At 46.6% G+C, this 23968-nt stretch overlaps 1 protein-coding gene across 1 annotated transcript in view; it reads left to right on the top strand.

Annotated features, from left to right (window-relative positions):
• LOC129713318 (G protein-coupled receptor kinase 5-like) overlaps positions 1–22245 on the top strand; it is an 84333-nt gene extending 62088 nt beyond the window's left edge. The window contains exons 10-16 of the mRNA XM_055662291.1: positions 5238–5275; positions 8649–8738; positions 10223–10431; positions 13217–13354; positions 14270–14407; positions 16507–16638; positions 18699–22245. Coding sequence (XP_055518266.1) covers positions 5238–5275; positions 8649–8738; positions 10223–10431; positions 13217–13354; positions 14270–14407; positions 16507–16638; positions 18699–18806 — 853 coding nt within the window. The 3' untranslated portion in view covers positions 18807–22245. The remainder of the gene's footprint in view (positions 1–5237; positions 5276–8648; positions 8739–10222; positions 10432–13216; positions 13355–14269; positions 14408–16506; positions 16639–18698) is intronic.
• The last annotated feature ends 1723 nt before the right edge of the window (positions 22246–23968 follow it).

The following is a 23968-nucleotide window of genomic DNA, read 5'->3' as shown; positions in this document are numbered from 1 at the left end:
ACGCTGGTGAGCCTTCTTGACCAGAGTTGAGGTATTGTGGGTCCAAGAGAGGTCATCGGAGATGTTGACCCCCCAGGAACCTGAAGCTGGAAACACGTTCCACCTCCGTCCCGTTGTTGTGGATGGGGTGTGCGTGCCGCCCCTAGACTTCCTGAAGTCTACAATGAGCTCCTTGGTCTTCTTGGAGTTAAGGGCCAGGTTGTTGTCAGCGCACCATGCTGCTAGGAGCTGGACCTCCTCCCGATAGGCCGACTCATCGTTGTTGCTGATTAGAGGAACAAGTCGGGCGATGAGATTCAAACTATTGCCTCATCAGATAGCATAAATGTTCCTCATCTGCTTGTACTTCATTCATAATCACTTGTTTAGTTTAGAGATACAGCGCGGAAACAGGCCCTCCAGCCCACTGGGTCCGCGCCGACCAGCGATCCCCACATATTAACACTCTCCGACACACACTAGTGACAATTTTCACACTCACCAAGCCAATTTACCTATATGCCTGTACGTCTTTGGAGTGTGGGAGGAAACCGAAGATCTCAGAGAAAACCCACGCAGGTGACGGGGAGAAGGTACAAACTCTGTACAGGCAGGTCGGGATTGAACCTGGGTTTCTCAAGCGCTGTAAGGCAGCAACTCTACCGCTGCGCCACCGTGCCACCCTAACTTGTGATTGCTATCAGTTTAAAGTGGCCGTTGGGTATCTAGTCAGGAGGTTTAGAGTTCAATGTTACCAACAGTAGTTGGCGATTAACTGGAGCTAATTGCTTTGAGCCAAGTTGAGTGCTATTTTGCGATCATTAGCCTGATTTTCCAACGGAACATTAAACAAGAGGAAATTTAAATCACCATTTTCCTCTACTGAGCATCAGATAAGATACTTGGCCAATTTCCCTGCAAAAGTAAGTGAAGAAAATATGGCTAATTGTAGTCTGGCTTTCTGTAATCTGATGTCTTGAAAGGAACACAATTGTTGTATTAAAAGGCTAAATGATTGCGACTCATAAAACAAGTCCTAATCTTCTCCCCGTTCGACAGAACAAGATGGTTCATAGCCAAACATAACTAAGAAAGCCGTCCCCTCCCACAATGGTATCTTTAATGGCTTCCTGTGAGAACCAACATCAAAACTTGATGGTCTGTTGGTTAAAAAACCCGTTCTGGCTAATTAGCCCTTCGTTCCTTTAAATACTTTTTTAACTGTACCTGTCTGGTGTGCGGTGCTTTGTGGTTTCTCTGGCAATTTAGTGGCTCTATTGTAAATGGAATGTGGACACCACCCCTTGGCTTGTCCAAGTGCAGTTCCACCATCTCATGGTCACAATAGTACAAGTCTTACCACTGTGTGACCAGTGTCATCTACCTGGACATTGCAATTACATTGCGATTGTGCAACTCTAGAGGGTGTGAGGTTGCTTACCATTCACATTGACATTTGTGTGATTTACTTATGGCCCTGTCCCACAGTACGAGTCCATTCCAAGAGCTCTCCCGAGTTTAAAAAAAAAATCAAACTTGTGGTAAGCATGGAGAATATCGTATGCATTTCGTTGCGGGTACGTCGGAGCTCGGGGACGTCTCTTAGCGGCTCGTAACGCTGACGGCAGGTACGCAGGAAGACTCGCTCCGGTTTCCTCCCACACTCCAAAGCCGTACAGGTTAATTGTTGGTTAATTGACTTTGTTGTAAATTTGTAAAATTGGTCCCAGTGTCTAGGACAATAGTGTACAAGGTGGACTCGATGGGTCGACCGGCCTGTTTCCACGCTGTAACTCTAAAATCTAAATCATGCCTGGTTTATCATAGGCTAAAGCCTCTCAGATATTAGGGGGGAAAGTCATTCTGTTCCCACATTGGACACACTGTGTATGAGGTGACCTCTCATTTGAGGTTATCTGCCTTTGACTCGTTGCAGAGAGGAGCCAAGGTTTGCAACTGATGTCAAAACAAAGCTCGGAAGGCAGTGTCATCCACTGAAGGGCAGCACTAGTATTAAACAAGATAATATAACAGAGCTCTTGAGATTCTGTGTGAACACACACAATATTCTGCCATCCTTAAATGCCCCAATGAATTTCGCAGTAATTTTGTGGGGATTTTTTAAATTGAATGTTAGGGGGGATGGGAGGTCGGGTCCAAATTCACTCGAGAGCATAAGCTGATGTATGCATAATGAAATGAAAATGCAGCACACATCAAATTGAGCGGCACAATGGCGCAGCGGGTAGAGCTGCTGCCTCACAGCACCAGACACCCGGATTCGATCCTGACCTCGGGTGCTGTCTGTGTGGAGTTTGCACGTTCTCCCTGTGAACACGTGGGTTTCCTCTGGGTGCTCCGGTTTCCTCCCACATCCCAAAGACGTGTGAGTTTGTAGGTCAATTCGCCACAATAAAGAGCCACCGGTGTGGAGAGAGTGGATGATAAAGCAACGTAACATAGAACTCGTGAGTAGAAACGAGGAACTGCAGATGCTGGTTTCTAAAAAAAAAATACACAGAATTAATTCAATGGTTCCAGCAGCATCTCAGCACACTCATAGAACTGGTGTGAACGGCTGATCAATGGTCGGCCTGGACTCCGTGGGTCAAAGAGCATCTTTCTTATTGAAACTTACAAAATTCTTAAGGGGGTTGGACAGGCTAGATGCAGGAAGATTGTTCCCGATGTTGGGGAAGTCCAGAACAAGGGGTCACACAGTTTAAGGATAAGGGGGAAATCTTTTAGCACCGAGATGAGGAAAACATTTTTCACACAGAGAGTGGTGAATCTCTGGAATTCTCTGCCATAGAAGGCAGTTGAGGCCACAGTTCATTGGCTATATTTAAGAGGGAGTTAGATGTGGCCCTTGTGGCTAAAGGGATCAGGGGGTATGGAGAGAAGGCAGGTACAGGATACTGAGTTAGATGATCAGCCATGCTCATATTGAATGGCGGTGCAGGCTCGAAGGGCCGAATGGCCTACTCCTGCACCTATTTTCTATGTTTCCATGCTGTATCTCGAACCTATAAAACTAAGCTGGCAGTTTGGGAAGAGCTTGTTCATGATGTATTTCTAAACTAAAAAAAGACCATACTGAAAGCTTGCAGTATCGTTGACTTCTTGTTCCTTTTCAGGCCACTAATTTTGGCCCTGTTATGGTTTCTAGTTGTGCAAAGGCATGACTCAAACACAGTTAAAGGGCCAACATTGTCATTGCTTCTCGGAGCCCCTTTCACCAGGGCTGCCTCGCCTGGGAGCCAGTAGATCTGCTGATAAAGGCTGAAAAAACAATAACTTAACAGGATAAGAAGTGTATTTGTATTTCAACAGAGTCCCACTTAAGCCACACTTGAGAACTGTAAAACACGGCAAGGTAACTCGAATGGAAACAAAAAACCTCCTGTCAGCAGCTCCCCTGTGATTGAAAGTGTGATTTAATTAAATACATTCCAACACGAGCCAAACTCCGAACTATGCCGACAGATTAAAGAGATTACAAATGCTGCAACATGGAACAAAAAAGCAGAACCTTCCAAAGACCTCTGCAGAAAAAGCATCATGCAAAGTCGTGACCCGAAAGGTCGACGTACATCTTTTTGCCTCATAAGGTCATAAGTGATAGGAGCAGAATTAGGCCGTTCGGCCCTTCAAGTCTACTTCGCCATTCTATCATGGCTGATCTATATCTCCCTTCCTGCCCCATTCTCCTGCCTTCTCCCCATAACCCCAGACACCCGTACTAATCAAGAATCTATCTATCTATGCTGTGAAAATATCCATTGACTTGGCCTCCACAGCCGTCCGTGGCAATGAATTCCACAGATTCACCACCCTCTGACTAAAGGAAAAATGTTCCCAATGTTGGGCGAGTCCAGAACCAGGGGCCACGGTCTTAGAATAAAGGGGAGGTCATTTAAGACTGAGGTGAGAAAAAAACTTTTTCACCCAGAGAGTTGTGAATTTGTGGAATTCCCTGCCACAGAGGGCAGTGGAGGCCAAGTCACTGGATGGATTTAAGAGATAGTTAGATAGAGCTCTAGGGGCTAGAAGAGTCAAGGGATATGAGGAGAAGGCAGGCACGGGTTATTGATAGGGGACAATCAGCCATGATCACAATGAATGGCGGTGCTGGCTCTAAGGGCCAAATGGCCTCCTCCTGCACCTATTTTCTATGTTTCTAAAGAAATTCCTCCTCATTTCCTCCCTAAAGGGATGTCCTTTAATTCTGAGGCTGTGACCTCTAGTCCTGGACTCTCCCTCGAGTGTAAACGTGCACTCCACATCCACTCTATCCACACTATTCGCCTCCACAGATGCTGCTTTACCTGCTGAGTTCTTCCAAGGTTCCGTTTTTTATTGCCCCAAGCTACTCCAGCTCGTCACTGAGACCCTTGAGGATGGGCATTAAATGGGTTTGATGTCCGAGACTGCGGTGAATCCTCATCACAGTCCTGTGGTTCAGGACCAAGATGAGGAAAAACTTTTCACCCAGAGAGTTGTGATTCTGTGGAATTCCATGCCACAGAAGGTAGTGGAGGCCAATTCACTGGATGTTTTCAAGAGAGAGATAGACAATAGGTGCAGGAGTAGGCCATTCGGCCCTTCGAGCCAGCACCGCCATTCAATGTGATCATGGCTGATCATCCCCAATCAGTACCCCGTTCCTGCCTTCTTCCCATATCCCCTGACTCCGCTATTTTTAAGAGCCCTATCTAGCTCTCTCTTGAAAGCATCCAGAGAACCGGCCTCCACCGCCCTCTGAGGCAGAGAATTCCACACTCAGATTCAGATTCAGATTCAATTTTAATTGTCATTGTCATTGTCAGTGTACAGTACAGAGACAACGATAAGCATTTAGCATCTCCCTGGAAGAGCGACATAGCAAATGATTTGAATAAATAATAATAAGTGTCCGGGGGGGGGGGGGGGGTGGTGATTGGCAGTCACCGAGGTACGTTGTTGAGTAGAGTGACAGCCGCCGGGAAGAAGCTCGGTGAGAAAAAGATTTAGCTCTTGGGGCTAATGGAATCAAGGGATATGGGGAGAAAGCAGGAACGGGACACTGATTTTGGATGATCAGTCCATATTGAATGGCGGTGCTGGCTCAAAGGAACCAGATGGCCTACTCCTTCACTTATTTTCTATGTTTCTATGCTAAAGTGGAGCTGAGCGGAACTTCACTATCGAGACTATGGCAGGGTGAGGTGAATTGTGTGGCTTCATCTCATGTTTCTCTTTGCTATTTCTCTCCGCAGGGATTTGAAGCCGGAGAACATCCTCCTCGATGACAATGGTGGGTATTTCACCTGGTCTCCGGGACTAGCTGTGAGCTCCTCTGGTTGGGTGACTGCTTAATGACCATGGCTAGTGTTGGCTTCTCATTAGCCCAAAGCATCCAGTCTTAGATTGGTCATCTAATACAACAACCAACATGGGTTGGCCAGGTTTAGAGGGATATGGGCAAAATGCATGGGACTAGTGTAGATGGGACATGTTAGCCACTGTGTGGGCATTGGGACCAAGGGACTGTTTCTATGCTGTAAGACTCTATGATCCTATAACAATGGCTATGCAATGATATTATTGATGTTGGCTTTGGTGGCACGATGGCAGAGCTGTTGCCTCAAAGTACCTTAGACCCAGGTTCAATCCAGACCTCGGGATTCTGTCTGTGTGGAGTTTGTACGTTCTCGTTTGTGACCATGTGGGTTTCCTCCGAATGCTCCAGTTTCCTCCCACGTGCGTGTTTGTATTGGTCTTTGTAATCTGCCATTGGTGTGAATGTGAAAGTGGGATAAGGTGGAACTAGTGTGAACAGGCGTGAATGTTAGTGCGGAGCTGGTGAACCAAAGGCGCTGCTTCCGAGCTGTATTATTCAATTCAATTTTGTGCTAAGGATTGTCTTATCGATAAAAAAATATGGCATGAGAATAATTCTTATAAAATATTTGCAGGAAATGCCCTGTTTCCACACTGTATTACACTAAGATAATGGAGCGCCTACCTGATCTTTTCCTCACAATTCCTGCCACCTTTCTTCAAAATTAATTCTGGCATTGGATACATTGCTCCACCCATCTGTTACAGTGAAAAGAATGGAAGGAATAGCATGGATGGAGTCTCATTTCATGCTAAAACATTTCTAGTCAATTCAGTTTTTTAGATGCCATTGAGTCATTCAGCACAGAAACGGGCCCTTCATAGAAAAATAGAAACATAGAAATTAGGTGCAGGAGTAGGCCATTCGGCCCTTCGAGCCTGCACCGCCATTCAATATGATCATGCCTGATCATCCAACTCAGTATCCCGTACCTGCCTTCTCTCCATACCCCCTGATCCCCTTAGCCACAAGGGCCACATCTAACTCCCTCTTAAATATAGCCAATGAACTGGCCTCAACTACCCTCTGTGGCAGAGAATTCCAGAGATTCACCACTCTCTGCGTGAAAAAAAGTTCTTCTCATCTCGGTTTTAAAGGATTTCCCCTTTATCCTTAAGCTGTGACCCCTTGTCCTGGACTTCCCTAACATCGGGAACAATCTTCCTGCATCTAGCCTGTCCAACCCCTTAAGAATTTTGTAAGTTTCTATAAGATCCCCTCTCAATCTTCTAAATTCTAGAGAGTATAAACCAAGTCTATCCAGTCTTTCTTCATAAGACAGTCCTGACATCCCAGGAATCAGTCTGGTGAACCGCCCAGCTACGGCCTTCGGCCCAGCTCATCCATGCTAGCCAAGATGATCCATCTAGCCGAATCCTATTTGCCCGAATTTGGCCAATATCCCACTAAACCTTTACAGGCCATGTTCCTGTCCGAATGCCTCTTAAACATTGGTATTACACCTGACTCGAGCACTTCCTTTAACAGTGTTGTTACTGTAATTTATCGAATCTGTCGAAGCAGATTTTCAAACAATAAGCTTCCGCAAATAGAAATGAGATCATGGCAAAATAACATGTTTTAATTGTGTTGGACATGAGATAAATATTGGCACAGGCTCATGTCTCTATAGGAATTACATGCAGGAATAGGCGACCCAGCCTTCAAGACTGCCCTGCCATTTAATAAGATCATGGCTGATCTGCCCGTATTCTCAACTCCATGCTCCCCTTATCCCCAGTATCCTTTCAAAGACGCGCTAACACTGCTCTTTCAGGAAGAAAGTTCCAAAGACACTCGAATATTTAAGAGAAACAGTTTTGCCTCTTAAGTGTAGAAGCAAGGAACAGCAAATGCTGGTTACCAAAAGATGACACAGTGTGCCGGAGTAGCTCAGTGGGTCAGGCAGCATCTCAGGAAAACCTAGGTAGGTGAAGTTTCGGGTTGGGACCCTTCAGACTGAAGAAGGGTCCTGACTCAAAACGTCGCCTACCCTTCTTTTGACTCTTACGTGGACAGCCTGTTAATCTTAAACAGTGATCCTAACACCAGATATTCCATTCAGCTTAGTTTATGTTAACGATACAGCATGGAAACAGGCCCTTCGGTCCATCGAGTCCGTGCTGACCTGAAATCTCGCAAACATTTGCTCTAACCCACACACTGGGGACAATTTATAGTTTTACCGAAGCCAATTAACTTACAATCCTGTATGTCTTTGTGATGTGGGGGGAAACCGGAGCACGTGGTAGAAATCCACTGGGTCACAGGATGAACGTGCAAACACCACACCGACAGCACCCGAGCTCAGGATCAAACCTGTCATTTGATTGTCTAATTGACCGCTAAAAATCACTTCTAGAATGTAGGTGAGACATGGAATATGGACAGAATAAAATGGGATTTAAGCTGGTATATTCATGTAAATGGTGCCTGATGGTCAGGAGGAACTCTGTGGGCTGAAGGGTCTCTTTGCATGCTTTGTGGTTCTATAACTCCCAAGTCAAGTTACAGCTGGGCACCAATATGCTCATATGGAGACAATGGTTCAATGATACATGTACCTAGGTCCAGTGAAATGCTTTTGTTTTGCTGATACAACTCGGTAAATTTATCCAGCATACCTCATCTAGGCTGTGCACAAGATTCGCCACGTTTCTTGTGCCGACAAAGTTAGATGAAGTTAATCGAACCGTTTGATCTGGTGCCGTACGCGGCGCCTCGTCTAGCCCCTCTTTGTTCTCTGGGGGCCCCTACAGAGGCGGCGTCCCCCCCCCCCCTTCGTTCTCGGCGCCCCCACATTTGATGAACTTAACATGCTTTCCCCCTCCTACATTAAAAGTCTTCTCACCCACCACTCCACCTCCAGGTCCCTCAGATCGGTCGACTTGGGGCTGCTGAACATCCCGCGGTCTGGGCATAAGCTTAGGGGCGACCCAACCGCGCCTTTGCGGTTGCAGCTCCTAGACTGTGGAACAGCATCATCCCCTTCCCATCAGAACGAACAGCCCCCTCCATCGACTCCTTTAAGTCAAGACTAAAAACGTATCTATACTCCCAAGCCTTTCCTGACGTCCACTGAGCGAGGGCTATATGTATATATGTATGTAGTTTGTTTGTTTAGACTATTCTTACAACAAATGTAAAGTACTTTGGCCAACGAGAGTTGTTTATTAAATGTGCTATATAAATAAATGTGACTTGACATGTAACTTGACTTCATGAACTGGCTGAATCTCCAAGTGTCGGAGTAACGTTAGGTTTCCATTTTTCCCTCTTGCAACAGGTCACATTCGCTTGTCGGATTTGGGGCTGGCGGTGGCGATACCAGAGGGAGAGAAGATTCGGGGGCGTGTCGGTACCGTCGGGTACATGGGTGAGCGGGCTTAGTCCTCTAATCCCGAGTTGTACTTCTCTATAAACAAGCCTTTGTGCTCAGCGGCTGGCATGGCTGAGTCATTTGTACCTTTCATAAGTTGGTAAACACACAAGAAAGCCCTCGCTATTGTGAACCAGACCTCCACGGCATTGTAAGGAATATCATCAAAAGCACATGACTGATTTCACAAGTTCATCCATTCATCGGTGATAGGAGCAGAATTAGGCCATTCGGCCCATCAAGTCTACTCCGCCATTCAACATGGCTGATCTATCTTTCCCGCTCAACCCCCATTCTCCTGCCTTCTCCCCATAACACCCTGACACCCGTACTCTGTCTATCTCTGCCTTAAAAATATCCCTTGACTTGGCCTTCTGTGGCATTTCCACGTAATAGGTTCCATTGCAGAGTTTATACACTGTGCTGAAGTTTTTAAGAGATTTGTTTATAAGCAGTGTTGACTTTCCTTTCCCAGTAAGAGCTAGATGATTTAAATATTTAGATTAAATCCAGCAGTTATGTCCTTAGAACGAATGAGTCAGTAGGTCTCAAGTACTATGCAGCTGCACCATGGCTGAATTTCTTGCTTGGAAATATGAGGCGTTATTTGGAGACGGATTCAAACTGTTTTTAGTCTAAAGAGGGGTCCCGACCCGAAATGTGGACTATCCATTTCCTCCGCAGGAGAATGGGGTTAGGAGACTGGATAGACTCGGCTTGTACTCGCTAGAATGTAGAAGATTGAGGGGGGATCTTATAGAAACTTACAAAATTCTTAAGGGGTTGGACAGGCTAGATGCAAGAAGATTGTTCCCGATGTTGGGGAAGTCCAGGACAAGAGGTCACAGTTTAAGGATAAGAGGCAAATCTTTTAGGACAGAGATGATTAAAAGAAAAGTTCATACAGAGAGTGGTGAATCTCTGGAATTCTCTGCCACAGAAAGTAGTTGAGGCCAGTTCATTGGCTATATTTAAGATGGAGTTAAATGTGGCTCTTGTGGCTAAAGGGATCAGGGGGTATGGAGAGAAGGAAGGTACAGGATACTGAGTTGGATGATCAGCCATGATCATATTGAATGGTGGTGCAGGCTCGAAGGGCCGAATGGCCTACTCCTGCACCTAATTTCTATGTTTCTATACTGTGTTGGGTGATCAGCAATGATCACAATGAATGGTGGTGCAGGCTCGAAGGGCCGAATGGCCTACTCCTGCACTTATTTTCTATGTTTGTATGTTTCTAGGAAGGAGGGACACATCAGCCATGATTGAATGGCGGAGCAGACTCGATGGGCCGAATGGCCTAATTCTGCTCCTATCACTTCTGATCTTATGAAAGGTTTCGAGGAATGTGGGTCAAACATAGGGCAGGTGGGACGAGTGCCGTTGGGGCATCTTGGTTAGCTGGGGCAAGTCGGGTCGGAGAGCGTGTTTCTGTGCTGTGTGCCTCGGTGGTTCAAATTGTCCCACCCTCCCGTTTTCAGCTCCCGAGGTGATAAACAACGAGCAGTACACAGTGAGTCCCGACTGGTGGGGACTGGGATGCCTGATCTACGAGATGACCGCTGGACATTCACCGTTCCGAGCTCGGAAGGAGAGGGTGAAGCGGGAAGAGGTGGAGAAGCGAGTGCAGCATCAGGAAGAGGAATACAGTGACAAATTCACGGAGGATGTGAAACGTATCTGTCGGGTGGTGAGTTGTGACTTCCCATGCTAATTGCAGAAATGTTGTGTTTTTTAAAAAAATATGACAATGTTTAAATATGACATTTTTATATGACAATATTTGGTAAAAACTTTAAACATATTTGTCAACATTAATTGGAAGATGCAGCATGGGAATAGACCTTTCAGCCCATTGAGTCCATCAATGGTTAGCATAGACTCTGAGGGCCGAAGGGTCTATTTCCATGCTGCCTTAACTCCCTGTCCCACTGTACGAGTTCATTCCAAGAGCTCTCCCCGAGTTTGCCCTGATTCGATCTCGGAGATTTACGGTAATGGCCGCTCGTCGGTACTCGGGGCTCTCGTGGACATTTTTCAACATGTTGAAAAATCTTCACGAGTCTTCCCGAGCTTACCTGCCATTAGCGAGTCTTCCCGAGTACCTGCCGTTAGCGAGTCTTCCCGAGTACCTGCCGTTAGCGCTAAGAGACGTCCCCGAGCTCCGACGCACCCGCTACGTTCATTCTCCGTGCTTACCAAGAGTTAGATTTTTTTTAAACTCGGGAGAGCTCTTGGAATGAACTCGTACCGTGGGACAGGGCTGTTAGATTACTGCTAGCATAGCATATCTCAATTGGGACCCCTATTTATGGGTGATGCACCTGCCGTCAGCTTTTCCAGCTTTCCCAAGCTGACGTTAGCGATTAAAATTGGGCAGAAATCCAAAAAAGCAAAATACTGCAGATGTTGAAATTCTGAAATTAAACGTAGGAAGAAAATAGGTGGAGAAATGCCGAATGGCCATCCACATGGCACCACATAGATGCTGACTGACTGGCTGAGTATTTCAACACTGAGTAAAATCAAGGCAGGTTTCCTCTCTGCTATTCTCTATGTACTGCAACTGGTGGTCTGACGCCTCTTTTTAATCTGGACAAAATCACGAGAGCACACTTGAAATCCCGTCTGGAAGTCCCCCTTAATATCTGCGCCTAGGTCGGGCCGAGCTCAACCTCATCGGGACTTCCCGCGGCCGATTAATTTGCCTCCGATGTCCGGCGCTCGCTTTCCTGGTTTGGAGCCGGCAGATCCGTTCTCATGGCGGACGTTCGAGGCCGACTTTGTGGGCCGGTATCTCGGTCCTCCAACAGCCATGGCGTTCCTGTCCGCTACTGCTGGAACCCTCTCTGAGCCCTTGACCTCTGATGGTGTGGCCACAGTGGGCGGATGACCTCTGATGGTCTTTAGTCAGAGGGCAGCTAATCTGTGGACCATTGGCACAGTGGGCTGTGGAGGCCAAGTCAATGGACATTAATTAAAGGCAGAGATAGACGTGGGTGTCAAAGGTTATGGGGGAGAAGGCAGGAAAATGGGAGGCAGAGATCAGCCATGATTGAATGGTGGAATAGACTCGATGGGCCGAATGGCCTAATTCTACCCCTATAACTTGTGAAATCAGATAATCCAGAAAGGCTCTGGACCAAAGGTGTCGGAGAATCGGTGGTGAACTTGAAGCACCACAAAGGCCAAGTAATAGTTGGGCTCTGAATCTGAAGCTTCTCAGCAGAGTACTCTGAATCAGATGTGAGGTGTTGACTTTGTACACCAGTAGCACTGCATGTCGATCTGAGATAGTAGGTATTTAAAATAAAATTGTCCAGTGCCTTTGGCAGATTACTATGTTTATATTTTATAATCTCTTGTAGCAGACTAAGAAGTAAAGTATAACTTGTATAAACTAAATTGTGGCTGTGCAGGATGTGTATACAGGTTGCGATATGTGGGACCTTGCAGACTGCAAATCTGTTGTCGAATTGTTTCTTAAACGTTGGGATAATCCCAGCCTCAACTACCTCCTCTGGCAGCTCGTTCCATTCACCCACCGTCCTTTGTGTGAAAAAGTTACCCCTCAGATTCCTATTAAATCTTTTCCCCTTCACCTCGAACCTATGTGCTCTGGTCCTCGATTCCCCTACTCTAGGCAAGAGATTCTGTGCATTTACCCGATCCATTCAATAGACAATAGACAATAGGTGCAGGAGTAGACCATTCAGCCCTTCGAGCCGGCACGGCCATTCAATGTGATCATGGCTGATCATCCCCAAACAGTACCCCGTTCTGCCTTCTCCCCATATCCCCTGACTCCACTATTTTTAAGAGCCCTATCTAGCTCTCTCTTGAAAGCATCCAGAGAACCGGCCTCCACTGCCCTCTGAGGCAGAGAATTCCACAGACTCCCCACTCTCTGTGAGAAAAAGTGTTTCCTCGTCTCCGTTCTAAATGGCTGACTCCTTATTCTTAAACTGTGTGGCCCCTGGTTCTGGACTCCCCCAACATCGGGAACATGTTTCCTCCCTCTAACGTGTCCATTCCCCTCGTGAGTTGGATGATCAGCCATGATCATATTAACATTGAAACATAGAAATTAGGTGCAGGAGTAGGCCATTCGGCCCTTCGAGCCTGCACCGCCATTCAATATGATCATGGCTGATCATTCAACTCAGTATCCCGTACCTGCCTTCTCTCCATACCCCCTGATCCCCTTAGCCACAAGGGCCACATCTAACTCCCTCTTAAATATAGCCAATGAACTGTGGCCTCAACTACCCTCTGTGGCAGAGAGTTCCAGAGATTCACCACTCTCTGTGTAAAAAATATTGAATGGCGATGCAGGCTCGAAGGGCCGAATGGCCTACTCCTGCACCTATTTTCTACGATTCTATGATTGTATACACTTGATGGGCTGAATGGCCTAATTCTGGTCGTACAACTTATGAATTTGTAAATTTTAACCAGATGGCTCTTCTTCACAGCTGCTAACCAAAGATCCAAAGCAGCGACTCGGTTGCAAGGCAGAGGGAGCCAGCGAGGTGAAGGGACATCCCTTCTTCAAAGGCATCAACTTCAAGCGGTTGGAGGCTGGCATGCTGCAGCCGTCGTTCCTACCAGATGTAAGTGTTCGGCAGGCTTGGCATTCGCGTTCCCGTAGCATCAGAACAGAAGTGACCACCACTGGCGGTGAAGCACTGTGTGTCTCCCTGAGAAATTGGAAGTCCGCAAATAAATTGATTTAACTGATTGAAAGATACAGCACGGAAACAGTCCCTTCAGCCCAGCGAGTCCACGCTAACAATCGATCACGTAATCCCACTCCCTGCCCACCAGAGGTCAACTATCCTACAAACCCGTATGTTTTGGGAATGTGGGATGAAAGAGTGGTTCGACTGGGCTTGTGGTCACTGGAATTTAGATGAGAGGATATCTTATAGAAACATATGAAATTCTTAGAGGATTCGACAGGCTAGATGCAGGGAAAAATGATCCCCCCCATGTTGGAAACCAGCACCACTGCATCGCTAATGTTTTCAACAATGGCGAAAATGAATGATAAAGTGAAATGAAGATATGTCTGTGTAATGGGGCTGTCCCACTGTACGAGGTAATTCCGGAGTTCTCCCGAGTTTCCCCTGATTCGAACTCAGAGAATTACGGTAATAGCCGTTCGTAGGTACTCGGGGCTCTCGTGGACATTTTCCAACGTGTTGAAAAATCTTCACGAGTCTTACCGCGTTTCCCGAGTACCGGCCGTTAGCGATACGAGCCGCTAAGAGATGCCCCGAGCTCTGACGTACCCGCTACATACATTCTACGTGCTTACCACGAGTTTGATTTTTCTTTAAACTCGGGAGAGCTCTTGGGTGAACTTGTATAGTGGGACAGGGCCATTAGGTTGATGTGTTCTGGAGACAGTGTTGTGTTGCAACTGTGGCGTAATCTAGCCAGACCATTTCCACGCTTGTGGCCGACCCTTCAGCGACAGAGTTGTTTCTTTAACCGTATGTCGTTTGCTTGTTTTTAACTGGTAGCCTCGAGCAGTTTACTGCAAGGACGTGCTGGACATTGAACAGTTTTCAACGGTGAAGGGCGTGTATCTGGACCAAACTGACAACGACTTCTACGTGAAATTCGCCACAGGCTGCGTTCCGATCCCTTGGCAAAACGAGGTCAGTAGCAAACCGCCTCTTGCGTTCCCTCATGGTCAGGGAAGATACTTCCTCGCTCCCCAGTCAGTCATTATCTCAGACTCAAACTGAAATAAAATCAGCTTAAAAGAAGGGAAGGAGTTCATCTGAGGCACTGCGTTGCTTCCAAGGTTTTATCTTAATAATGTTGACGTACTCTTATCATTTCTGAAATTACGGAGTTCAAGAATTGTGTGCTTAAGATAGTTGAATCAATTCCATTTCTCAGGCACCTGGCTCAGGTGATTTTATGGCAAGCTTCTGGGAATGGGCTTTGATATGACACCCCCCCCCCCAATCCCATGCTGTCTTATTGTGTGTTAATCCTGATCATATAGAACAGAGAACAGTACAGGAACAGGCCCTTCGGCCCACCATGTCTGTGCCGAACATGAAGCCATGTTAATCTCTCCATGTGCATGTTTCAGTTTTGTTTATTGTGACGTGTACCAAGCTACAGTGAAAAGCTTTTTATTGCTTGCGAACCAGTCAGCGGAAAGACGATGGACATCCCGACAATCTGCAGGAATATTAATCCACCTAATAATCTCTTAAAGGCCACTACTGTATCTGCCTTCAACACCAACCCTAACAGTGCATTCCAGGCACCCATCACCCTCTGTGTAACACAAAACAAACCTGCCCTGCACATCCCCTCCTTTCAACATTGTCTCTCTGACCTCTAGTCATTTTGCTCCTGGTAAAATAGGTCTGAGTGTCTCCCTTCTCTACCCCTCTCATAACATCAACATGTTCCCGATGTTGGGCGAGTCCAGAACCAGGGGCCACAGTTTAAGAATAAGGGCCAAGCCATTTAGAACGGAGATGAGGAAACACTTTTTCACACAGAGAGTGGTGAGTCTGTGGAATTCTCTGCCTCAGAAGGCGGTGGAAGGCTGGTTCTCTGGATGCTTTCAAGAGAGAGTTAGATATGGCTCTTGGGGATAGCGGAGTTAAGGGATATGGGGAGAAGGCAGGAACGGGGTACTGATTGTGGATGATCAGCCATGATCACATTGAATGGCGGTGCTGGCTCGAGGGTCGAATGGCCTACTCCTGCACTTATTGTCTATTGTCTATCGTAAGATACCTCCATCAGGTCTCCACCACATACATGCACGTGTGTGAACCAACGTGAAGATGATTTGCAGCCCATTTTGGTGAGATTATTGGGCTAAAGAGAATGGCGAGGTGTTGGAGGTGGAGGCACAACTAACTAAGTCATCTAGGATCAGTCTGAAGAAGGGTTTTGGCCCGAAACGTTGCCTATCTCCTTCGCTCCATAGATGCAGCAGGCAGTGAAGAAAGCGAATGGTATGTTGGCTTTCATTGCAAAAGAATTTGAATATAGGAGCAGGGAGGTTCTACTGCAGTTGTACAGGGTCTTGGTGAGACCACACCTGGAGTATTGCGTACAGTTTTGGTCTCCAAATCTGAGGAAGGACATTATTGCCATAGAGGGAGTGCAGAGACGGTTCACCAGACTGATTCCTGGGATGTCAGGACTGTCTTATGAAGAAAGACTGGATAGACTTGGTTTATACTCTCTAGAATTTAGAAGATTGAGAGGGGATCTTATAGAAACTTACAAAATTCTTAAGGGGTTGGACAGGCTAGATGCAGGAAGATTGTTCCCGATGTTAGGGAAGTCCAGGACAAGGGGTCACAGCTTAAGGATAAGGGGGGGGGAAATCCTTTAAAATCGAGATGAGAAGAACTTTTTTCACACAGAGAGTGGTGAATCTCTGGAACTCTCTGCCACAGAGGGTAGTTGAGGCCAGTTCATTGGCTATATTTAAGAGGGAGTTAGATAAGGCCCTTGTGGCTAAGGGGATCAGGGGGTATGGAGAGAATGCAGATACGGGATACTGAGTTGGATGATCAGCCATGATCATATTGAATGGCGGTGCAGGCTCGAAGGGCCGAATGGCCTACTCCTGCACCTAATTTCTATGTTTCTCTGCTGCTGCACCCGCTGATTTTCTCCAGCTTTTTTGTGTACCTTTGATTTTCCAGCATCTGCACAGTTCCTTCTTAAAAACGAAGTCACCTTTCCATCTTGTCCCCTGCTGTTTATGTAGATGATCGAGACTGAATGTTTCAAGGAGTTGAACGTGTTTGGACCAAATGGGAGCAGATCGCCAGACCTGGATTGGAACCTTCTTCCCGAGCCACCCAAAAGGAGTCTGCTTGATCGGATATTCCGACGTCACGTACGTTTCTGCTGCCTCTACTTCAGAGCAAAATAAATAGCCGCTTGCGTGCGCCTCGCTGCATGTTGTGAAACGTATGTTCCCGAAACGTCCCGGTTTGGACTCGTGCATCGGCAGCACCAGTGCAGCAGCAAGAGACAACCTTGCATCAACAATGCAGCATCCACAGCGCTGGGTGGCAGCTTGTAGACCCGTTGCCTCTCACCGTCAGGGATCCAGGTTCGATCTAGTGCTGCGTGTGTGGAGTGTTCACGTTCCCCCCTGTAACCACATGCGTTCCCTTCTCGTGCTCTGGTTTCCTCTCACATCCTGACGGTGTGCAGTTTGGTCATTTAAATGGCCACTCCAAATTGTAATTGTAATTGTAATTGTAAATCTTTATTGTCATTTCCTGAGTATTCGCATACTCAGAGGAAACAAAAAAAAAGTTTCTCAACCAGTGTCCATTCAGTTTTCGTTACAAAATAAATAGCAATTAAAATTAAAATACATGTCATGAACAATTTAACCCTCTAATAACATTCAATAACATTCAACAGCCGTTCCGAGTGTGCAGATGTGGGGTAGATTCTGGGGGAGGAAAAAAAATGTATCCGTGCAAATGAACAGTCGATGGTTGTTATTGACTCGGTGGGCGTTGGACTTTAGAGATACAGCATGGAAACAGGCCCTTCGGCCCACTGACCAGCGACTATCCCAATACACGAAGCTACACACATTAGGGACAATTTTTCGACAATTTGAAAAAGCCATTTAACCTACAAACCCGTACGTCTTGGGAGTGTGGGAGGAAACCGGAGCACCAGGAGAAAACCCACGCAGTCCCAATTGTTCCCGATGTTGGGGAAGTCCAGAACAAGGGGTAACAGTTTAAGGATAACGGGGAAATCTTTTAGGACAGAGATGATAAAAAAAAAATTCATACAGAGAGTGGTGAATCTGTGGAACTCTCTGCCACTGAAGGTAGTTGAGGCCACAGTTCATTGGCTATATTTAAGAGGGAGTTGGATGTGGCCCTTGTGGCTAAAGGGATCAGGGGGTATGGAGATGAGGCAGGTACAGGATATTGAGTTGGATGATCAGCCATGATCATATTGAATGGCGAACGGTGCAGGCTCGAAGGGCCGAATGGCCTACTCCTGCACCTATTGTCTATGTTTCTATGTCATGGGGAGACGGTTCAAACACTGTACCGACTGCACCCGCAGTCAAGATCGAACCAGGGTTTCTAGTGCTGTAAGGCAGCAGCTATACCCCTGTGCCACTGTGCTGTCCTTGAAGGGCCTATTGCTGTGGTGTATTGGTCTAACTGTACAGGGAGAACAACAGGCCCTTTAGTCACCCCTGCTCCGTAAGCCCAGAGTCCTGCTAGGTAGTGAGCTGAGAGAGCGGTCCTGACATACTATCTACCTCATTGGAGACACTTGGACTATCTGTACTGGACTTACCTTGCACTAAACGTTATTCCATTTATCTGTATCATGTACACTGTGGACAGCGTGATTGTAATCATGTATAGTCTTTCCGCTGACTAGATGGCAACGCAACAACAAGGCTTTTCCATATACCTTGGTGCTGGTGATGATAAACTAAACTAAACTACTAGCATTGTATCAGAAGGACCTGCAATGCTGGTTTACACCAAAGATAAGATAGAAACAAGATGCTGGGGTAACTCATTGGGACCGGCAGCATCTCTGGAGAGAAGGAATGGGTGACGTTTCAAGTCAAGACTCTTCTTCAGACTGAGAGTGAGGGGAGAGGGGAAACTAGAGGTGTGAAGAGGTTCAGAATGAATCAGATGACCAGGGAAATCAGATGGACCATGGAAAGGTGGAGACCACAATGGTTCATTGTTGGCTGTGGGAGATGTGATAACGAAGGGATAGACACAGACAGTCTCTTGCCCGGAGAGGCTCGATACACATCCTACACCAATCGCATTTTTTCCCCTTACTCTGCGCATTCTCTTCAGTTCTCCCAGATTCGATCTCGTCTCCGCGCTCCCTGCGGGACTTTGCTTTTGTGTGGTTACCGAGTTCTTTCCTCTGTGCTTCCAGGCCCACGACTACACCTTCAGCGCGACCAACCCAAACTCCAGTCTCGTTCCTCACGTCAACTCGAACAAGCCCACGTCTAACATGGCCCGGACACCCACAGTTGCCTGATGCTGTCCCACAGCCTGGCCCACTCTGGACAATTTACCTTCTCTCAGGTTCAACTCGGATGTAAAGAAAAATAATGGCATTTTAAAGTTGGTGGTGCGATGAGAATTGAAACATTGCTGCTGTGTTGACGTAGAAAATGTAGTCAGAGGGCAGAACAGAGAAGACGCCTTCCTCACATGCCTGGCCGGGTGGATGAGAGCCAGGTGGTCCTTGGTGATGAGGGGTACAGACGAGGTTGGCTTGCATCTGCGTGCATGGCCCCTTATTCCTCATGGATCGTCTGTCCATCTCCGGGTTGGAATGTCGGCCTGCAAATTCAATTGTGAAATTTCCAGAAGTTCAGTGGTCCCAAGATGGGATTTGAACCGGGGAAGGTGGGAAGAAAATTGGTGTTGCATCCTTGAATCCGGTGGCATCCAGTGGTGGGAGGTCAGAATTGCAGCCTTCCTATTGAGTTGGGACTTCCATTGTATATTGGGTGGTGTGGTATAATGTTATCAGTGCCAATATTGGTTACCAATATATTGCCAATATATATACAAGCCAATATTGTTTCCTTCTCAATAGGTCCCAACGGCTAAGGAGTTGTATAGTTCTGCTTGGAATGATGTTGGGCCTTAATGTTGAGTGCCCAAGACATGGCACTTGTCTGAGGAATTGACTCGGAGCTGGTGGTCCAATAGTTCGTTGGTCAGTAGTTGAGCACCTGTAGGAGGCTTATTCATCAATCATGTAATATTGTCCCACAGGTGAGACAAGACCAAGGTCAAAGAGTAAGACCAGGTGTAGATGAGTGGGGGACTTGGCATGCTAGCCGTGGTCCACTCTAGGACCATTGAGACCCATTGTGCTGCTGTTCAACAAGCGTAAGCTTCTAGGCTACCAGGGAACGCATCTTGCAACGTTCCACCCTTGACCAGGCAGTGGCATCGTTCCATGCGCAACTTGGCTGCCACCACTGGCTTTGCCAGTTGCAGCTCCATGATGTTTTGTGGGGACGTGCGGGGTGGTTCTGACTGGAAATGCTGGAGTTACACAGCGGGACGGGCGGCATCTCTGGAGAGATGGAATGGAAACATTCTTATGTCTGAGGGAAAGGTCTTGACCTGAAACATCACTCATTCCTTCTCTCCAGAGACGCCGCCGGTCCTACTGAGTTACTCCAGCATTTTTTTGTCTATTTTCGGTGTAAACCAGCATCTACAGTTCCTTCCTACACGCCACTTCATTGGGACTGACCGCCAATGGTGTTGAGGGCCTGCCAATGCCCCGTTGACCTGGATGGAGGTCTCAAGGTTCAGGAAAGGGGTGGGAGGTGCTGAGCAAGAACTGGAACCAGGAAATTGGGATGGGATCGTCCCCACAAAGTCCCTTCTTGGCGTTTGACGGAATATTGGTCTTTTCCCGTTTCCCAGTGGCCACTCTGGAAAACCGGAAGTCTAGAGCGGCTCACGGTGGAGTTGGTGCTCCCTCTGCTGGCCACCGCAGGAACGCCAACCCCTCTGCTCTGACTCCTCCTCTCCCTTGGACAATGGCTCGGGATACAAAGGCCGCTCATCTTGTGTTTGGGATTCAGTCAACAATCTTGTTCTGCCAAAGTAAATATGTGTAAAATTGCACCAATTTACATGTTTATACATTTGTGTCGTGCGTGCATCAGGATGTATATGTTCGTCTGTTGAAGAGCTTAAGCTATGTGTTAGCAGTTTTTAAATGTCAGGGACTCTTTCAGGATTTGAAGCAGGGCAAGAATCTAAACATCCTCAGCATTGCAACAAGTGTAAACTATTGTTCATACCACTAGCTCGATGTTGAAATAGCCCATTATTATACTATTTCAATGTAACAATGCTGGGGCAATTTCCGATGGCTTTGGAGCTGACTGGTGTAATATGTGAAGTGGCAGGTTTAGTGTACAGGACTGAACAATATCATTCAGAGGTGGTTGGGAACTGAGGGGAGATACATGGCAGATATGTGGTCTACAGTGGTCCCAAATGAAAATGGGTTCATTTCAAAAGTTCATTGAGACATTACATATTTTCCACATCACATCCCTCGATGGTCATTGTACACAATGATGGGAAGCTGCCGCTAAATTGTATCATCGCGCACCGATCAGATCAGCACTGGCGGAGGTGGAGTTGGCTTCAACCAAAAACCAACAGCAAAAGATCCTCACTGCTGGCTGTACACAGGACCTTTATACAAACTGGTCAAAACAAGGACCTGCAGATGTTGGCTTAAAAATAAGTCACAAAGTGGTGGATTAGACTCAAGAAGGGTCCCGACCCGAAACGTCACCTATTCATGTTCTTCAGAGTTGCTGCCTGACCCACTCAGTTACTCCAGCAGTTTGTGTCCTTGTAACTACGAACTATATTTCTCCCCCAATGAATTCCCACAAATGAAACGATTTCTCCCAAAACAGAGGTGTGTGCTAAATACCATTTCTCCCAGTGCAGTGGTAGAGTTGCTGGCAGAGGCCAGGGTTCGATCCTGACTCCGGGTGCTGTCTGTATGGAGTTTGCACGTGCTCCCCGTGACCCGCGGAGGTTTTCTCCTGCTGTTCCGGTTTCCTCCCACACTCCAAAGACGCGCATGCCTGTAGGTCAATTGGCTTCTGTAAATTGTAAACTTATCCCTAGTGTTTGTAGGATAGTACTCGCTGGTTAGCATGGACTCGGTGGGCCGAAGGGCCAGATTCCACACTCCACCTCTAAAGTCTAAAAACTGGAGCATTGATTAGTATCCAATTATTGGTCTAAAAGCTTTGACTGGACTGGGCAGAACTATTAATTGAAAGAGACCTTACTGGAGCAACTGGGCATGTCAGGCAGCATCGATGGAAAACATGGATAGGCAATGTTTTGGGTCAGGACTCCAACTTTAGAACCATTAACTAAACCAGGTATACAAGGTGGGTGATGATAAATATAAAGACTTGTTGGATGTGGGAGTGATCTATGTGGAGGGCTTGTCACACCATTTATGACCAGTCTAATGACGGATTTCAACATTCTTGGTCTAACATTGCAAATTCAGGGTCAGTAGGGTGGCTCGCCATTAATAATAAATTAGCACGTCAATCCCTGCTGATTATTGACGACTGTGAGAATAATGGATAAATAATGGATAAATTTCCTTCTTCAGAAGCTGCCTGACCCGCTGAGTTCTTTGTATTTTGCTCAAGATACCAGCAGTTTAGTTTGGAGATACAGCACGGAAACAGGCCCTTCGGCCCATCGAGTCCGAGCTGACCAGTGATCCCAGCACACTAGCACCATCCTATCCTACACACACACACACACACACACACACACACACACACACACACACACACACACACACACACACACACGACAATTTTACAACTACACTAAGCCAATTAACCTACAAACTTGCAGGTCTTTGGAGTGTGGAGGGAAACCAGAGCACCCAGAGAAAACCCATGTGGTTACAGGGAGAACGTACAAACTCCGTACAGACAGCTCCCGTAGTCAGGATCGAACCCGGGTCTCTGACGCTGGGAGGCAGCAACACTACCGCTGCGCCACCGTGATGCCCAGACGGTAACAAGACTATGCTAGCACGACTCATTACACTTTCCATTTAAAACTGCACCCATGTCAAAGAAAGAAGCCCAGGCTAGCCTTAGTAATTTGGTGCCGTAGGAACATCTTTCTGCAAACCCCACGGCAAAAATTCCCAACAATATTTAAGTAATTCTAGACCAGAAACGTCTTGTTTTCCATTCTCCAGTCTGCACATATCTTTGGAAACACCACAGCCCTCAATTCAGAAAGTTGAAATTATAATTCACATTTAATTGTGCAGAAAGGTGAAATTAATATCAGAATATACACGTGGGATTAAAAGGGAAATGGATTTTGCAGAACACAAAATTAAATCGTTAGCTTTTTCTTAAATTTGAAACGTTCAAGTTTTACATAAAGGACTGAGAATGGATCCTCGTAAACTCATGATCGATACTAGGTCAGAAGGGCGGCACGGTGGCGCAGCGGTAGAGTTGCTGCCTTACAGCGCCAGAGACCCGGGTTCGCTCCTGACTACACGTGCTGTCAGTACGGAGTTTGCATGTTCGCCCCGTGACCCGCGTGGGTTTTCTCCGGGTGCTCCAGTTTCCTCCCACACACCAATGGCGTGCAGATTTGTAGGTTAATTGGCTTCTGTAAATAGTTTCCCTAGTACGTCGGATCGCACGGGGAGATCGCTGGTTGGCGTGGAATCAGTGGCCTGTCCGGCCCGTTTCCACGCTGTATCTCTAAAGTCTATATCTCGAGCTTTATGCCATTATCTCCAGCCTCGCGATGAGTTTGGTTCTCTTCTCCTCATCTCTTTGGTTCTTCTTCCACCAGGGAGATTATTTCCAAGTTGCCAAGCGAGCCCAGAACAAAATGGTACTGCCTCTCCATGAGAATATGCTGGACATCCTAGTCTGATATTGTGGTCCTTGTTCAAAGAGTTTGTGGTGCCCTGATCTGAGTTGTTTTATTCTTCATTATATTTGCTGACCTGTTGTGGGTTAGCCCACTTTTCCTGCTCAAGGTATCTGCAACCCTTCACGCCTTGCAATCCTTCCATGAAGATCACCCTCAATGCAGTGTCCAAAATGTGTCTCGTTACAAGGTCAGATATTACCTGGTAACTCCACAGTCTCACCTCTGTTCCGAGATCTAAGTCGAATTGACCAGAAAGACCGATGGTACCTAAACCGCCTAGCTTAAAAAAAATGAATAAAGGATTGGGTGGGCTATTAAAATCTCAGTGTAAAAAGGCTATAATGTGGATGCCTTTCCAGTTGATGTATCAGAGGAATGTGTCCTTTTTTAAAAAATATTGCATTTGATGCAAATTTGATATTGTACAATATATTAACTACATATGGTGTATTGACGAATGCTGTTTTCTTTGTGAAATATTGACGGGTTCCCATTTCATTGGGATCCCATAATGTTGCAAATATTAAAAGCCTTCTACGTCAAGCTGTGTATTGAGCAATGCAGAGGACCGTGTGTTTCACAACACCACCCCTCAGGGAAATCATGTATTATGATTTTTTAATGAACCTTTTTAATGGATTTACACCCCAGCGGTATGAATATCAACTTCACTAACTTCAAGTAACCCTTGCTTTTCCT

Source organism: Leucoraja erinacea, chromosome 35 (assembly GCF_028641065.1).
Source record: "Leucoraja erinacea ecotype New England chromosome 35, Leri_hhj_1, whole genome shotgun sequence".
NCBI lineage: Eukaryota > Metazoa > Chordata > Chondrichthyes > Rajiformes > Rajidae > Leucoraja > Leucoraja erinaceus.
Note: the sequence above shows the minus strand (reverse complement) of the source record. Positions and strands in the feature narration are given on the sequence as shown.